General features: G+C 42.0%; 1 protein-coding gene across 8 annotated transcripts in view; it reads left to right on the top strand.

The window, feature by feature from the left end:
* The window catches only part of kirrel3b (kirre like nephrin family adhesion molecule 3b), a 163,650-nt gene that overhangs the window by 118,116 nt on the left and 26,684 nt on the right, over window positions 1–18,850 (top strand). For all 8 annotated transcript variants that reach the window (XM_034605490.1, XM_034605489.1, XM_034605486.1 and 5 more), the window contains exons 5-6: window positions 5,225–5,375; window positions 14,946–15,051. In XM_034605490.1, the coding sequence (XP_034461381.1) occupies window positions 5,225–5,375; window positions 14,946–15,051 (257 nt within the window). The remainder of the gene's footprint in view (window positions 1–5,224; window positions 5,376–14,945; window positions 15,052–18,850) is intronic.

Raw genomic sequence — 18,850 nt, 5'->3', positions numbered from 1 at the left:
ACACCACAGACTCTTGATTGACGTTAGCCCTCAAGGCTAATCATGCAATCAACACTGTCATGTTCTATTTCCATTTAAACAAAGGACATAAATAGACGAGGCACTTTAGAGCACTAACACCTCCCCCGCTTTGCCTCGCTCCCTGTGCTGCCTCATCCCATTATCGGCTTTTTTCAAAGAGTAGATAAATGCCATTGATTGGACTGGGGTACAGCACCAGGCCGATTTGAATAAAATGATTGCTTGAGGTGCCGCTAACTAATGGTGGGCGGAGAGCGCGCGCTTCCTGCCTTCACTTCCTCTCATAGCGGCGGCAGATGTGAGGACATTCTGTGCTGGTGCAGACGATGGATGCTCACATGCCCGCGCTGAGCACAAGTATGTCCCTCTTCCCTCTTCCCTCTATCGCCGACCATTAAAAAGCAATGGGTTCGATTAAAAGAAGATGACTCTTTTTTTGGGGTCCGCAGAGCAGGCAGGAAGGGGACATTTTGTTAGCATAATCATCTGCTCCGACGGTCTTCTTATATCCCGCACATGAAGAGGACTAATGTGAACAGCTGTGGTGGGGGATTCGCAGGAATGGCTCTCCTGATGGTGTTGTATCTAATGATATCACTGACCCAAAGATAATTTCCCACCAAGGCCTCCAAAAACCTCATCTTCCTGACCTCTTAGAAAACTATTTACTGGACCAGTGGTTAAAGAGAAAGAGGATGATTAAAGCTATCACTTAGTAATAATGTGTGTTAGGTTGACTATATCAGCGAGTCACTGAGTTGATGCATTGCTGATCATTAGTGAGGGCAGCTTGAAAAAACTAAAACAGAACTCTGAGTATAGCAAGGAGCTGGCACCCCAAATAATCAAAAGGCAGAAGGTTGTCCCATTAAGGTGAATGGTTAAAAAAAAAGATTATAGCAGTGAAGGCACAGGACACTATCTGAATAATGTCCTCTCTCTCCCCCAAATACTCAAATCCCATCTGCCACCAGTGGAGTTTCTCAGTGGCAATCAGCAAAGCTCAGTTTGTAACACGCAGCCTCCAGGTCTGAGCTGTGGTGTGGGGGGGTGCTCACTTGCTATATGATATGTTTGCACCGGAATGGTACAAAGCATTTGTAAAGAAGGATGATGCATACTAGAAAGTCATTCTCCCCAGTGTGCAGCATGCTTTTTCAAAAAGCTCCAGTGGGAGGCAGAGAGGTGAACTGGAGACCAGGGATTTATTTTTAGTGTTAGGAGGTTTCAGACTAAACAATATCTCTAAATATAAAATAGTATATTTTATACTCTTTACTTTGCAGTACATTCATGTAGATGTTTAACACAAGGGGAAATTGCTGAAGTTCCCATTATATTAATATAATCTTTATATATATATATATTCGATGAAAAATAAATACACCAATTAGTTAATTAATCCACTTTTTAAGGATCTCAAAAGATTTTTGCATGTTGATTTACTTACATTTGTTAAGCTAAATATATTTAACCACAGTGACAATGGTAAAAATTCATAAATATACTGTATAATAATAATAATGATAAATGCATTTGTATAGCACTTATCTAAACAAGGTTACAAAGTGCTTCAAATAAAGGTCGATGGCAAAATGAGGAATCGATTGTAATAAAAGATTCTGTTCAGTCCAACTCAGGAACCAAATCATAACATAATAAGGTCGAGACCTTAAGTTTATAGAGAAAACCCAACAGTTCCCACAATGAGCAGCACTTTGGAGAGAAAAAGCTCCCTCATTAACTGGGAGAAACCTCTGGCAGAACCAGACTCAGTGTGGGCGACCGTCTGCCTCGACCGGTTGGGGTGAGCAGAGAAAATGGGGAAGAGAGGAGGTGGGTGGCATAGAGGGAGAAATGGGGGTGGGGGGTGGGAGAGGGGGAGAGAGAGATCAGGAACATCACACTTGAACTCTGTAAGACTGATTGTTGTAATGAAAATAATTACAAGTTGCATGTTAGAAATGCTTTCCTGTAGAAATACGTTTTGAGCAGCGATTTAAAGAACTGTAATGAGTTGGCGAGCCTAACCTCATCAGGCAGGGAGTTCCAGAGCCTCGGGGCCCTGACAGAGAAAGCCCGGTCCCCTTGAGTAGCCAGCCTTGACCTGGGGACAGCCAATACACGTTAATACAAAATTTCCTACCATTGTACATGACTTGGGGGTCTCAGTGTCTCTCAAATATTCGAGTATTGACCAAATTAGAGAACAGAAGGTAAATATGAGTGTACATGGAGCTAAAATAAAGAGACAAACCTACAATAGCATCCATAAATATATAGAAATAAGCTTTGTCTTCTGCAATGTGTCAAACGCTTAAGACCTGTCAACACCCTGCAAAATATTCATAGGGGATGTCAGAAAGTGTTCTGATCCCAATCTGAGTGATTTGTTATTGGTTATCTTTTGATACAGAGTCCGACTTTAATATTTGATTAAACATTCTCTGTATCTGACACATTGAAATAGCACAGCTGTACACGTAATTTAGACTTTTACACACCTTATTCTTTATGAGCATCTTGATCCAAACACTTAAGGTCATGAGTGTAATTTACTGAAATTATATAAACCAGATTTTAACCGATTTTAACTCTGAGAATTGATTATCCTGTAAACTATCTTTGAAAAGCACTGACGGCGCTGTGCAGCATAAGCACACAAACCGACATCAACCAGGTTTAATTATTGAGAGCTGATATAACGAACCGTCGACAACATCTGATATTTTAACCAGAGACAGTGACACTCAGAAACGGCTAAAAATCATAAGCTGCAGCTGAACGTTTTCGACACTGACTTGCTAATGATTATTAGCGTCAGAGCTTATGAACCTTTCCAACCTCACTGTCTGAACTAGTGAGTCACTCACTTTTATGGCAAAATAATCTTTCACTCTCACACGGTGAAAAACGCAGCACTGTTACTCTGAACTGTAACATCCCTAGTGTGGTAAAAATCGACACCAACTGGAATTCAGGATTAATATGAAAATAAGGCAATGTCTAAAAAGCAATATCCATCTTGCATTTTGATAAATTGACATCAGAAAAAACATTGCAGCTGAAATTCCAAGTGAACACGGTGCTGGTTTAGGACTAACACTGCATTAGCTTGGCTAGCAGCACATCAAGTTTTATTTAGTAGATAATCTGTTTTGTTCTGCTGGCTTTTTTAATTAGAAGTAAATCCGGTTTCGTAAGAGATTTTTTAAGCCACCGGTCGGTCTTCTCCCGAGGTCAGCCACGTCTTACGTTAAGGGTTTTCTTGGCAGTTGTGGCGGCGAGGAAGAAAACAATCTATCTCCAAATCAGAGCAACATTGACTACATGGGGTACCGCTTCTACCACTGATAACAGTTTTTTTAACAACAAAAATTATTGTTTGGTACATCAGTTTGCAAAAAAGGGAGCCGACAGCGTCTGCTAATATTTGCTGACACATTAATCAGATTAGTAAGATGAGGAGTGCCGCTTTGCTGTGTTACTTTTACCCTCCAGAGGTCAGAAATCATATAATGCATCTTTAAATATACATGAAAAGACCCGAGCCTTTCCATCTCAATCTTGTTACTTTTGTCATTCCTCTCCCAGTATGGTTAAAAGTATTCTCCGCATGGCCTCCAGGCAGTGATATGAAAATTTATCAGTTTGTAATGTGGCATGGTGTTCAATTCAATGCAGCAGCCAGCTAACCCCCTTTTCTAAGATTAATGACTTCAGACAGGTCCAGAGCGACGAGGGAAACAATCCTGACGGTGTCAGAAAGGATATTACATTGACATATCCTGTGCCTGACAGCTAATGCGTTCTGCTTTAGAAGTGGCTCACGCACAGCTATGAATTTCATCACAAGGCTCCTCACTTACAAATGGACTCCATCTATAATTTCTTTTTACTGCAAAATTCTCACTAATGACACGGTAATTGTATTTTTCAGAATGTGCATATATGCTTAAGCAAAAAGGAAAGGCACATACATAGATTATAGTTTTATTTAATAGAAACCCTTGCATTAGAGCAGAGAAACGTGGAGATAATTGCCACTGTTTGACACAATGGGAACGAGCAGCTTGCTGGTGATTAATGGGTAGCATTTGAGACTGGTTGAAATATGTAGCATTCCTGAACTTTGAGAGAACACGCGCTTTCAGTCCTGACACCTAACTTACCTTAAAAGCCTTTCAAGTGCTTTTGATTAAAATGAAAACCTAGTATACATAAGTTAAGAACATTACATTCAGAGACGAATTGGCTTGGAGACCAAAACGTTGTATATAGACCTTGAGATTGAACATGACGTTTTTTTTTGTGCGATAAAAATCTAAGAAAGGGAAATGTCCTTGAAGCAACCCATACATCTGTGAGGCTAATCTACAGGTGGCAGTGCAGTAAACCAACTCCACAGTGAGCTCCCTATGGCCACCATTGTGTTTGTATGTTAGGAGGATGTTTGATGTCCTTGACTATAACTGGTTCTTCTTTTCTTCAGAAGACACAGAGCAATAATGGGCCTCCCTTTAAGAGATGGCAGGGAAATGCATCTTGACTTTGTGGTTGACCACACTGTGCCCCGTTGCCCACGCAATTTGTTCTAGTCAGTGACTTTGTTCTGTCCCGCACTGGTTAACATAGACTCCCAGAGCCCTCCCCTGAGCGCTCGGGAGAGAGCGAGAGCTACTGAGCGCTACCAACCGATTCCAGATGGCTTCCACAATGTAGGGCTCAGAGGATGAGCGCTGAAAAGAAGATTGATTTCCTTTGTAGAGTATGACAAGCCATGCACTGGAGCGCAGCTCTCCAGACACACAAAAGAGGCTAAAAAATATATATATTTCTCCTTTTTCTTTATTTTTTCACATCAATCGGCATTGCAATCAGGTTGGGCTGCTCTGAGGGTTTGCCTCTGGATCCCTTTGGACAAAATGTGTGTATTCATGAATTTGTTGCTCTTTTTTCCCAGTTTTGCTGTTTTTCCAGTTTTACACCTTCTCCATCAAAGCTAATCTTGTGAACTGTTTCTTCCATCTCTTTTGTTCAGAATACCTACTTCAAATTTAAGCTGTTGAAGACACAATGTAGAAAATCCATTTATTGATAGTGGAAATGATTCCATGGTTCCAGCCAACCTTACTTTAATTATTTACACAACTGCCTCCACTGCTACTTTGAACTTCACTCAGTCCTTCTTCACTCTTTGCAGAGCTTGCTGCGGGATGGTAGAAGAGAAAGCACTGTGAGCACGCTCTACCTTTCAGCCTCCAACATCGAGACAGGCCAGCACATCGTCTGTAAGGCCTCCAACAAGGCAGTTCCCAATGGCAAGGAGACCAGCGTCACAATTGACATCCAGCGTAAGCAAACCACTTCTTTCTCTCTCTTGCAGATTTATTTTTTTTAAGTTCCTTTGTTAATGATTGTGTGTGTTTGTGTGTGTGTGTTTGTCTCTGTATGACATGCATTTCTTTTTAAAAAATGTGTTGTGTTTCAAACATAGAGGCGTGAAACTGTCAGACAGGCATGGATGACAAACACTCTAAACATAGGATTCATTTTAGGCTCTGATGGATATTTAAAATTGGTTTCCATTCTACTTTCATACCATGTAGGTGGGTGGATGGATTGGTGATGAGTCACTTTTTTTGTTCTTTATAATGAAATATCAGAGATGTCCATCTAGAATGAATGGGACCGTCTTCTTCTTGGTCCAGCTACCTGCCTGATGTGGCACTATGCACACTGTCTCCACCTCTTTTATTTCCCCGCTCATGCCATCAATCTTTTTGATGAGAGCATGCACAATTCCCCTCTAATATAGACAAAGTAAGCCCAGCGTGTAAAACACATTCAGCCTCGATTGTCAGGGAATCTTTTTTCGATCAAGAAGCATTCACAATAAGGGAAGGGCTCTGAACAAAGGGATTTTGCATCACTCACAGCCCCTTCAACACCATTAAGTATGACTAATAAAGCAGAAAATGCTATTTAGAGAGCCATTATGACTGACGGCCCCATTCTTTTCATTATGTACACCACAAGAGGCGAGCATGGCAAGAGCGGGCACGGCACGAACAGGCCAACTCAGGCGCGGGAGTAAAACTGATTAACAGTTGTTAGTGTCTGCAACCCTTGCAGTTTGTCCTCGTCCTTTTTTTTTTTGTCACGCAGTCAGAGAGGGAACGTTGCCCACGTGTTAACTGATGTGTCACCATGTATAATGATGTGTCTCTGATAAATGCTCGCCATCATATCGTCACCCTTTTCTTCTGAATGAACCCGGAAAAATGAGTGCAGCCCATTTCTAATTAGCATTCCAAAATGTGCTCTTTACACAATTAAAGCTCCTGAAAACATTTTTTCGCCATGCAAGATCAAACTGAGCGACAGCAGAGACTAATTGTCGAGATTCAGATTGTCTCCCAGAAGGCTTAGCCTCTCGTTTCTCTGCCTCCACTCCCCCCCCCCCCTCAGCAGACTTGACAGGTAAAGTGTTCAGCACAGTTCAGCAGAGCCTCCGGAGTTTCTCTTCCAAATTAAGCTGCTCCTGAAATGAAACACACTGTAATTGAACTTTGATCCATTTGTGCTGGGTATCAATTTGCTTAGTTTCAGTGCTGTCTAATTTGATTTAATGTTCCTTGGCTTGCCAACAGCATTTTAAACATGCAGTTTTTACACGTTTAAAAAAATATAAGCCCTTTTGCAGATGCACAAAAAACCTAGTGTCTACTGCAAGGACATATGCTTACATGTGTTCTGATGTAAAAAGGTGTTGAGATTGCAATCGGTGTTTTATGAAAACAGATGTTGACAAAGCTCAGTTTCTCATGATTATTCACATGCATGTCTATTTTTGCTCATAAACGTTGGGGAAGTGATAAAATCCCATTATATTGTGACAAAGGAGTATTGTGAAGGTGGAAACCTAAACCACTTGAATGTGAATGCACCACACTTTACAAAGAAAGTGACTAGAGAGTAGCACCCAGTCTTTCGGTAACAATACGCAGCTGTTGAATAAATAAATGATGCAGCACTTGCTCAGGGAATGGTAGCAGCTGACCTCCACATTGGTGTGGATAGGTCTGGCCTATGTGATGGCTCCTCCACAGAGGTCTGTGTGTGGCAGGACAGCTGTGGTAAATATTGATGGGAAGCAGCTGTTGTGGGGCAGCGGCAAACTAAAATGTGGGTCATAATTCAGGGGCCGGATCCTCCAAGAGTGCAGCCAACAACGGTGGATGTTGAAATGACCCGAAGGCTGTTATGGACGTTTTCTGGAAACTGGTGAAAGGAGAACTCAGGCAGCAGCTGATGTCTTATTCAGAAGATTTGAATGTAGACTTGATGCATCGAGGAGACCAGAAGGTGCAACAATATAATAACGCTAACAGAACAACATGAGCAATTGAGTCTGAAGATGTCTCCCCATATATCTCCCTCTACTTGCGTCACCCATTCTAACAGCACATGCATGAATTTCTAGAAATGCTGTCACTCTCTATGTTACATGTAGTTGTTCGCATCCTATTGGATAGTCAAGCCTTAATATGCATTCCTAAGCTTCAGTTGGTTGTTTGTGACACTGTGATTAGCGACCTACACCAAACGCTAACAAAGAGAGTTTTGTTTTACACATTTCCCCCGACCTCGAACAAGTTACCTGACTGTTAAAACACATCTGACATGCCTCCTGGGACAAAATGTGACATAGCTTTCCTCCCAAGGTCCAGAGGTCTTCACGTAAACTGGTGTCATTCAATTCAGGGAACTCAGACATCCCCAGTGTTGATTATTTGACTTTGAGCATTGCACTTTGCTAGAAAAAAAACATCCTTGCCAGGCACATGTAATTGAAAAGTATGGGTTTCGTAGTGCAGTGGTGCTGCTGTCACGTTCCAACTGAAAGGGCCTTCACTCTACCATTTACAAGTTTCAAGTGTTTTTACCAGTGTCTCGTAACCACCTGAATCGGAGCTTTATGACGTGGTCATGCTATAGTTCCTGACTTCATGAGTTGTCAATGACCACTTTAATGCGCAGTGCACATTTGGAGAGCATTTTTATAAATGTGATTTGTCCGCCTGTCCTGATGTATTCACTGTGCAGGCTTTGCAAAGGATCCAAAGCATGAATTTGGAACACAGTCAGCTACAGTGAGCAAGGAGTAGTTTGGACACAGCACCGACCTACAGACAGACTCCGAGGTACAGAGGGAGACACAGTATGTCTTCCTCAAATCTACCCCTAATCAAATATGCTGATAATGCCATTCAACAGATACAATTATTTGATTATCCTTTTGTGCTTGCAAGTTTTCACGAAAGGCTTGATTTTAATGCTTAATTAAATAAAAATAAATTTGTTTCTCAGTTCATAACTCAGAGAGGGAAGCATTCATTTATTTCTTACATTGATGATAATCGTTCAACAACAAATCAATGATGAATGCAGAGAAGAGGCAAGACAGAAGGGAATCAATCGCACAAGGAACAGAGACCTCTCTTGCTTCTGCCCACTCTACAACTTTCTCAGTGAGCCTTTCTTCGAGAAGGTGAAAGCCATCATCCGACCTATCAATGCAATGGTTCCCTCAGGCGCTCCTTGTCAGCTTGTGAAATAAATGTAACGCTTGACCATCTCTTCTTTACAACTCTACAAGGGTGCTCTCGCTATTCTATAGCAAGAGCCAGTCACGTGCCAGGATCTAACAGTGCCGGCTCATAACTGTTGGCAGTATTCAATGCTTCCAGAAAAAAAAGGAAAACGTAGCCAGCAGCAAATCCAGCAGTGATGTACAATATGTGCAGCATAAACTTGATCTCATCAAATATTGCTAAATGTTACAGTACTTTCTAAAGCCACTTCTTCTAAGGGATAAACATGAACTTAATGACATTCGTGCTCATATATCCATCACACAAAATGTAGATGTTGCCATATGACAGGCTACATTTAAAGCTTACAAGGGTAAGTGATGCTGCAGTTTGGTCATAATTCATAAGATAAGTAAACCGCTTTTGTCAAAGCAGCTGGGAAGATGCCATTTTGCATACTAACGATATGTTGTGTTGCTGCGCACACGTCTTCAGTGACGGTCCAGGGTTGCGTACGACAAAGTGCAGCCTTCTTCTATGCATTTGCATTTTTAAATCAATAATTAATTTATAATTGGTGCTAATGGAAAAGTAATTCAAAAGATTATAACTGAAGAAATTAGTAACCTTATCACAGGTTTCTTAAGACACTGTTTGGGTGAATGGTTTTTCTGTCATGATGTGTTCTCAACTATAGAATATTCTGCAAATACTGCATTTACATATACCATACATATGGCTACATTTAATTTCAGATTTAGCAGAGGCCTTTATGTAAAGAAAAATGCAACTGTATTACTTGAAACGTGAAATACCATGAATGAAATACAATCATAACTGGTTGCCATTTTTAGTGCAAATATTACATTCTGTTTCATGTCCCTTTTCACGTTGTGTTCTGCAATGTCCGTCTGGCTAATAACAAAGATGGAGGGATTAATAGCAGTCTCTGGTGAACGTTTGCTGTTCGTCTAAGTAGGACCCTGGTGAGGGCCGTAAAACAGCAGGTCACTGATCTGAAGCCAGACTGCCCTCTAAACCAGCACTGTCCCTTGGAGATCTGATTGAACCATATTATAATTTACTCACTGAAAAGCCACTTTAATCTTTGGATAGAAATTGTGCCCCATGAATGAATGAATTCAAACATTGAATGCACACATTTTCCGTTGAGATCAACTTGCCTGGCTTAAACTTTGACCTTAGGGATCATTTCGAAGCGTTCAGTCTTGTGAAAGCAACTTAGGTGTTGGCAGTCTCACCAGGTTCAATTTCAAGTGTCATTTTATTTCTCTTTTCCTAATCAGCCATTGGAAATTATGCGTTGACAGCTATTGAATACAGGGTTAATACCTTTGCAAATAGTTCCCAGGCACCGTGTGAAAGCTGTATTGAGCGCAGAGAGATGAAATTGATATTGATGCTCTCATCAAATACTCAGTAAGACGGCAAATAAGCAGATTTCCCCAAATAGCTGTGTATCCCCGGAAAATTTGGATTTTATCCAGTGAGCATTCACACTCTGTATAAATGCTGGCATTGGCCATTTCATCATTCTATTTCTCTTTGTGTGCAAGAGCCAATATTAAGAATTAAAAGTTTCATGTATTTCCTTGCCCTGAGTTATCTAATTGACCGTATTAGTGAGATAATATTAATAGCAACAAAAGTAATTAAAATCTTCTCCGTCTGTATGCCCTTTCTCAACATTTTGTATTCCACTCGCTTCTGAGCTGAGGTGCCCTTTTTCTCGCCGCTCCATCCTTACAGCAATCCAAATGAGAGTAATCTAAAGACAACCCGGCGTGCTGCTCTACAGCTTAGACCCACCTAAAATCCAATGCATTCCACAACACCATTTTCTTTTTATCATCGCTTTAATGCTTGTGAGTTACATCCACCTCAGCATTTTCACTCCCACAGAAGTTCATACCGCGTTATCTGACCAAGGGTTAGACAAATTAGCATCCAAATACATTATGTACCGGTGATGTTGCCAGAATGAAAGGAGTTTATAGCCATCAGAGGTGATTCAGAACCCGGGATAGACTGCTGACTTCAGTTGTCCATACCAGTCCATTAGCTGGCTGTAATTATTTGATAGCAGAGAGGTGGCTACTCCCTGATGCTTTTTTTCCCCAGCAACTTGCATTACACCCTTTGGACTTTAAATCACTAAACTCTCCTAACCCCCCCCGGCATAAAACCACTGCAGTGAAATATGATTCTGATGCTGCAGTTCCATGTCCCGCTGAATCCCACTCATCACACAAGTTAAAATATTCTCGCGTCCAGCTGCATATCTGCAGAGCATCGCCCCACATGTGAAAAGGCTCCTTTCACACGTGGTGGGAAGTGAATGCGCTGGGGAGCTTTTCCTCTGTGTTTGCATTGCAAAACAAGCTGAGCCATGTGGGGGGGAAACGAATGCCATTTGTTGAGACTAATTAATAAAGAACATGCAGATGTGCAATTGGGGAGGATTTGTTTTTGGTAGCTGGCTCAGCTTCATGCTCTCCCTGCTTAATCAAGCAGATAATAGCAAATTCAACAGAGACAGCATTTTGAAAGTGAGAGGGAAAGAGCAGGCTTTCAAAGAGCAGGCTTTAACGATGCTGCGATGCGGAGTTATCTTGTGATCTCATATGTTAAGACATGATTTCTAAATATCACACTTCCAATGCCCCGAAGATCCATCTGATGTTCTAAACTGAGCTTTGACAACTATCGTGCGATGGCATCTGTTGCAAAACTTTGATGCTCCCGAACACATCCAGACCCTCGCAGATGTACTGCACGGGGCGCTGCGTGCTTCAAAATTTCAGCTGCTTCATGATTAGCAGAGCATCTGCCTTCATTAGATTGAGTAAATTCTTATAAATATCTCATGATCAATATGTTGAACCACAGGTTGTCAGTCTGTTCTCCCCTGAAGTATTCCAATCTCCCAACCATGTGACAGTTTGCCCATATTGCTGAGGCCATAAGCCACAAGCTGATGGCCCACAAACAGCTTCCCCGTCCCACAGAGGGAGCCGTCACTCCTGGAGTTTTGGGCTGGTCCTACTGGAGAACAGCTGTCCACAGTGACCCGGAGAGATTGGAAATTGAGCTTTAAGAAAGGGAAGAAACTATTTGTGTTGGCACTGTCTCCCGGAAACAGAGAGAAGTTGGAAGATTGTTCCAAAAACACCATCTGCTCTCTACTTTGAACCAACCGATCAAAAGCTGTCGGGCAAATATAACACAACCCATCCCCCAACCCATTCATCCTGTTGTTTTCACCGAGGCACCGATCAGTCTTACTATCCCCTTCTCCTCCATCCATCCATCCATCCTTACCTCCCCCTCTCTCTCCCCCCCTTGCTTCTACTCTCCTGACGAATCTGAGGAATTAACAGTCTTGCATATTGATGTGCCGTCGCATGATGCCTCAAATGCACTCGCTCAGCAACTCATGCATTTATACATCACAGTCGCAAATGGACTTCTTTATTAAGTAGATGTCTGTCATATCTGGAAGGTCAAAGGTCAGAGAAGTGACAGTCCCAAGCTTCACACCCCGAGGCCGTCGCTGGCAGACGTTTGACAGTTGTTGCTCCCGTGGCTGCCTTTGCTTGCAGCTCTTCGGGGAGATAGAGCAATCCAACACATTGCTCTCCTGACTTAGAAGTAGATGTAAAGTCGTCATGGCACCACCTCTTGCTGAGAGGAGCTCTGGTCTTTAAGGGAGGGTCCGTTTTTACGTCTCAATCATTTAAAAGAACTTTAATTAGTCGCCAGATTGACAGTTATGGGAATTTGTGTCGCTGGAAGTCTCTTGGCAGCAAGACCAGAGGACAAAAAAAAGGGGCATTATAGAAAAGTACAGTGTAGAAATGCCTTTACTGAATAAGGCCTTTGAATTATATGACTGTGGCTAATAATGCAGACACCACCTCCAGATCTCCCTCACTGTTCTTTTTATGTCTACCTCTCTTTGCTGTTCAGCTTCTCGCTGGATTTTATTCCCAACCTCCACCACTGCCACATCTGTCATTTTGCCCCTGAGGTTCCCTCTGCCCACAATTTGGTCCACGCAATTAACTGCTTGCAATGCTAAGAAACACCAACTGGGCAGCTAACCCTGCTGCTCAAGGCATAAGAACGTTTACTACTGTTTTATTATGACACACATCCGCTTGGCCTTTCATACGCACACATAACCCAACTTACAAATGCAAACACACAGACACACACACAGTTGGCTGCTCAGTATCTGGAGAGACTCGCTGGCGCACAGCGGACTTCGGTCTTCCAGGATCCACAATGTTGTTGTTTTCTTTCCTGGCCTGGGGAGAACTGGCACAGGTGGAGCTCACGGATTTGAAGGTGGCAGAGTGGTTGGCAGGGTTGGGGGGGGGGGGGCGCGCAACTATCCTGGAGGGAAATGAGTCTGCTGATGGGGGATATGGTGTGTGTAGGCAGCAATACAGCACCTGGAATCCCACACCCCAGTCCCTCCACCCTCAACCCCCTTCTCTGGGGCTCCGTGGCAGCTGAGCCAGCCCAGAGCATCTGCACAGCTACAGGGTAAAAGGCAGTTTTCCTACACTTCGTACCCCCCCCCCCCCCCTCTTTCCTTCTCCCCCAGATTCACTCTCCATAACTATACACAGTGTCATTTGGCTTCACTACAGCGCTGTTTGTGTGCCTCTTGAATTCTGTGTGGATTTCTGTGCCCACTGCTGCTCTTCACATCCGCATCCAAACACTGTCCCTGGTTAGTGGATTCGTATTACCGAACACAAAGCACATAGACTGAGCACACCTTTGAAACAGATGGTGGCGCCGGCATCAAAACACAGAACCAGCTCTTTCCCCCTGTGACAAGTCTCACAATCCACGATGGCTTCCCAGTATGTCAGGCAGTACAAATCTCTGTCGAAGTGGCTTCTCAGAAACCCTGCTAAGCTTGTGCCATGTAACTGCATTTGATAAGACAGGAGAAAGTCTTTTTGGTTTTTTTCAGTGTTATATCATAGTTATTTTGCAGCAAGTTCATGTACATATCAAAACACACAAAGTCACACTCGGCACTATAGGTTAGTGTCCATCTGTTTGTGTATGGCTCTCATATCTCAAGAACTGTTTATTTAATCGACTTCACACTTGACATGTGAATTGTTAAAGGCCCAAGGAAGTGCAGTGTCAAATTTGGTGTGATGTAGACATGCGATGTTTGCAACCAGCGTCACCTCAGGCCAAGCAAACACTGTTGCACTAGTGTGTGAATATGACATAAGACACTCATGTTAGTGCAAGACCAAAGGAAGTCGAAATGCAAAGAAAAATGTACTCCCATGAATACATCAATCATATTTGATTTCCTTTACAGCTACAGAGTCATTTAAATGTATATGTGTATGAATTGTTCACTCCATCCACTTGAATTTAGTGATGCATCTGATGATATACTCAGAACTCCTCACAAATCCTAACAAATAGCTTCACCTACTTGAAATTCACTCCCCGAGTCTGTAGGGTAAATAGCTGTTTGTTTCACATGGGACAGGATTGATATGGAAATAAACATGTATCTTCAAAAAGAATCCCACCTTTGTCAATTAGGATAATTTAAGTTGTTTATCACATTTGCATAATCTGCATGTTTGTTATTCTAAGAACTGTTTTAATTGCGCTGTATAGCAGAGGAGGTTCGTTGTTCTTAATTGCGGTGGATTGCAGTGTGGACTATTCACGGTTTGCAAATTGCCATTTAGTGAAGCTCTTTATTAAGTCAAGATCCCTTTGATTTGTTCCTTTTAACACTGCTATGGAATATATGAAAATAAAAACAGCACCTTCTCTCCCACACCTGTGAAAAACATGACAGCATTATTCCACAATGGGGCTTCAAACTGCTGAATTGCTGCTGCAGTGTTATTTTAGATACTCTGAATGACTTAGTGGTTTTAAGTGGAGTATATTTACCTACAGTACTGTATCTGTTGTACAGGTACATAAAAGGTTGCAAATTGTTTTTGGGTCATAATGAAAAATAAATATTTGGGAAATGTAGGTATCCTGAATAAAAGAATCAGAGAGTTCATTTCGCATGTCTGTTTTCTTTTGAGGATGCATGTTTTTTGAAGTTGCTTATAATTTGTCTATTTTGTCTCCTTGACAAAATGTGATATACTTTCTATTTTCTCTCTGAGCCTTTTCCTGAAAATGTCAACAACATAGTGTTTGTCTCAGACTTACAGTTCACTACAGAATGTTTGAGGAGGCTGCCAGTTCCGTAATTGGTTGTCTTTGTGTCTCTGTTTTTTTTTTTTTTTTCAGATCTCCCCCTCGTCAATCTCTCGGTGGAGCCTCAGCCTGCTCTGGAGGGCAACCTTGTGAAATTCCACTGCTCTGCAAAGGCCAACCCTCCTGTCACACTCTACAGGTGAGAGCAGATAACAAGTGTTTCACGAACACACACACACACGGGCAAAACATGAAAGATCCTGCAATGTCGAAAAGAAAGAAAGTGCTAACTTTGAACGTCGTCCTCCTCTCTGATCAGTTGCTGATGGTTAATATTTTTTCACATTAAGTCAACTTTTTACACTTCATTACTGATGGCATTAATCATTGCCAGACACCTTGTTATGATGCCATCACACAGCTATATCTGTCCACACTTTGAACTGATGAGAGGGAGGGGAAAAAAAACAATGCAACACTGTCATGCTGAAAATTTTAATGAAACTATACACCTCGGAAAAATCGTTTGGGGAAACCTTGTTTGTGTTCCAGTGGGTTGCAGCAAAGCAATGTGATGCTTTGCTGCATATCATCTCCCTTGGACATTAAATGTCCATCAGTGTGTTGGAAGAAAGGTGGAAATACAACATCTGATGAAGCTGTCAAAATTACAGCTTTTTCTGAGATTGGGTTGTGTTCTGTGGTCTACAGTAAAAAAGAAAGGTTCCCCCTGGGGTCCGAAGTGTGTGTGTGTGGGTATGAGCGTGTGTGGGGGGTGGGGTATAGTATATTTTGTGTTAAAATTATATTTTGTTGAAGTTTCTTCCTCGATTATTTTAAATACATTATCTTAATATGACTTTAATGTTAATGCAATGTGGTCATTTGAATGCGATAGCGCTTGGCACATGATCAAGACTCTGAGGAAGGTTTGAAACATGCCTGAAGAATAAAATCTTGCATGAGGCAAAATATACTTTCCAAAAATAGACTTAATCATCATACTTTATAGAATTACCCTTTAAAAAATCTGGTCCCAGCTTATCAGGCATCATTAGTACTCTGAAGTGGTGAGACGGATGTCTCTGAGAGGACGGAGACAGACGGGGGGGGATGGGGCTGAGTTGTTATTGCAGTTTCTAAAATTCAATATTAGAGAAATTCTTCATACATTCAAAAGAGTTGTTATCATTATCATTATTAATTATGAATTTACTGTCCAAGTAAGATAATGTCTGAAGGGATTTCAGTGCTCCTTTGCTCTCTTTCATAACTGGATATAATGTCCCTATGTACATGTGTGTCAGTGAATGTGACAGTTATATAGAGCTACTCTACCTTTTTAATATCATTGAAGAAGAGAAACTGTGGATTAGGAGGTAGGTTGGTGGTTCGATCACCGGCTCCTCCAGTCTGCTTTCTGAAGTGTCCTTGGGCAAGATACTGAACCCCAATTGACCCTGACAGCTGAGTGAATGGTGTGTGATAGAAGAAATGGTGCATATAGTGCTGTTGGGACGTGTGTGTGAATGGATGAATGCGACTTTTAATGTGAAGCGCTTTGACTGATCTGGAAAAGCGCTCGATAAATACATTTAATTGTTGAATACATTTATCCAAAAACTCTATTGGAAGATCAAATCTGTTAAGCCTTAGCTTTAGGTTTTTTTTGGCAAATACATACAATTAAAGATGTCCTACTTGATTTTAAAGACCAGTGGTTTTCTGCATTTAATTCAAATGTGAACCCACCACCTCACTATTAACACCCTTACTTTCCACTTTGTGGCACTAAACATTAGCATTAGCCCTAAATCATTAGCAGAATAATCCTGTGAGAATATAACTCCTCGGGATTCTGGGACTCTTGTATTCAAGTAAACAAAAGACTAATATTGTTTATGAAAATAGACTAGGTCAGTCTCTTTATTCTTCAATCAGAAACCAAATCATATACTGTAAAACTTTGTTGCAGCAGGAACACAGATAATACAAATAGAATAAAGTCTGGCATGTTTCAAATCAAGTTAAAGCAAAAACAAATGGCAGCAAACTAAACAAATGCATAGATTAAAAGAGAGTACGACTGAGTGATTCCAAAATCCATAAGGCTGCTCTCGTCTCCTGCTTTGCCAACACAACACTTACCGATGGACACATTCTCAATTGCAGTTGTTAGTATTTCTTCTTATTATATGTGTAATTGCAATAAAACAAGAAATTGGACATTAATCATTCTCATAAAATATTGCATGGCCCTCCAGAAGTGTAATACTAAAGTGATTTGTCAAGAGATGGTTTTCTGTGTGGGAGTTTTAAAAAGCCAGAGAAAAAAAAATAAATTGAATAAAATCAATGGCAAAGGGAATTGGCCGTCTCTGAATCTTGTAATGGTACTGGGAAATAAAATGGATGTACAACACACTCACAGGTGGCAAAATAGAGATGTTGCCTTTTTGATGGATTTTTGCCCTTTTGAAAAAAAAAAAAAGTGGGAGGAGGGAGGGCAGAGATATTGTGGAAAACAAGGTTTGTATTTGATCGTGTAGGTTCACAGCAGAGACAGGACGTATATATTGCGCCTGCAGTGGGATTTCACCTCCATTGTTATTAGTCTGGATCAATGCTGGAATCAGACTTCTCCCCGGGGTATCAAGAGCTAAGACGCAGTGGCAGCAGAGACGACTTTTTCTTTTAGCATGAAAACTACAGAATGAAAAAAAGATTGGCGGTTGAAGCCGAGGTAGACTAAAACACCACTTTCCTACTGTATCATTTATGTCTTCCTTCCTTGCTCTCGCCATCTCTCTGCTGTCTGGCTTCCTGTCAGTCACACAACCCACTATAGGACTGAATAATATCTGTAGGACTAATAACTTCAGAAACTTCAAGGTTATACTTTTAGGTTATACTTTCTCCGTTCTTGAGTTTCGTAATCTACCATTTAGATGTATCTACAATTTATACAAGCACGTCAGGACTCTCATGCACCAGTGGAGCTCAGGGTATGGCAGACGGGGGGGTTTTGGGCCCCATAATGCTTGCCTGAGAGGTTTCGATGAGGGAGAGCCCCCCACAAATTCCCCCTCTAGAGAGCAATATCACAGAGGAGAGCAGGAAGCTGGTCAAGCAGTGTGGGGCCATTATTCAGTGCTAATACACTCTGTCTCCCCAGATCAGATACAGCACAAGGACAGAACCATTCTTAGACAGATTTCTGCCTCTTTTCCAACCCCAAGAGAGCCATCCATTCCCAATGTGCACTGCACCACTTTGCCATCCTCCAGTGGCATGGGCACTTCAGACACTGGTCCAAGATAGTGGAGGGGTGGTTGGTGGTGGTGGTGGTGGGGTGGGGGTGGGGGGGGGGGGGGGAAGTAGACAAAGCCACGGTACTTCCTACAAGCCTTTGATTGCCACACTGGTTCAATTAATGTAACATGAAAGTGGGGAGTAGATATAGCTCTACGGATACATGAATCTTTGCCGTCTCCAGGGGGCAGTAAAGAGGAGAGGGGTGGTCAGGGGATCGGAGAGGACGGGGGGGGGGGGGGGGGGGGGGCTGGAGGAGAAGATAAAAGCACTGCTGAAAGTGTGAATGAAGTAAGAGTAATGGGCATGTGTTCCAGTCAGCTCTCAGGGCTTCAACGCACTCCGAGAGATAAAGGCGAGTGGGTCGGAACATCTTCATTACTGTTTATAATGGTAGGAGGGCTAACTAGCACACACCACAATCACTCATCCACCCTCTGATGAAGACACCGAGGGTTTTCTCAGATCCAAACAAGAACCCGCCAGAGAGTGGAGGAAGAATAATAAACAAAGCAAATCAGGTCCCTCGTCTGCACATGCAACCATGCACAGAGCCACAACAACCCCCCCACCCCTCCTTTGTATGGCACTGCAGCGAACATCCCAATCCTCCCCAGCGTTTGAAGTGAAACCAAAATTACAATACAAGTAAATAAATTCTGGATTTCTACAGTCAAAGGCACAAG

The sequence above is a fragment of the Hippoglossus hippoglossus genome, chromosome 13, assembly GCF_009819705.1.
Source record: "Hippoglossus hippoglossus isolate fHipHip1 chromosome 13, fHipHip1.pri, whole genome shotgun sequence".
NCBI lineage: Eukaryota > Metazoa > Chordata > Actinopteri > Pleuronectiformes > Pleuronectidae > Hippoglossus > Hippoglossus hippoglossus.
This window is presented reverse-complemented; position numbering and strand designations above follow the sequence as displayed.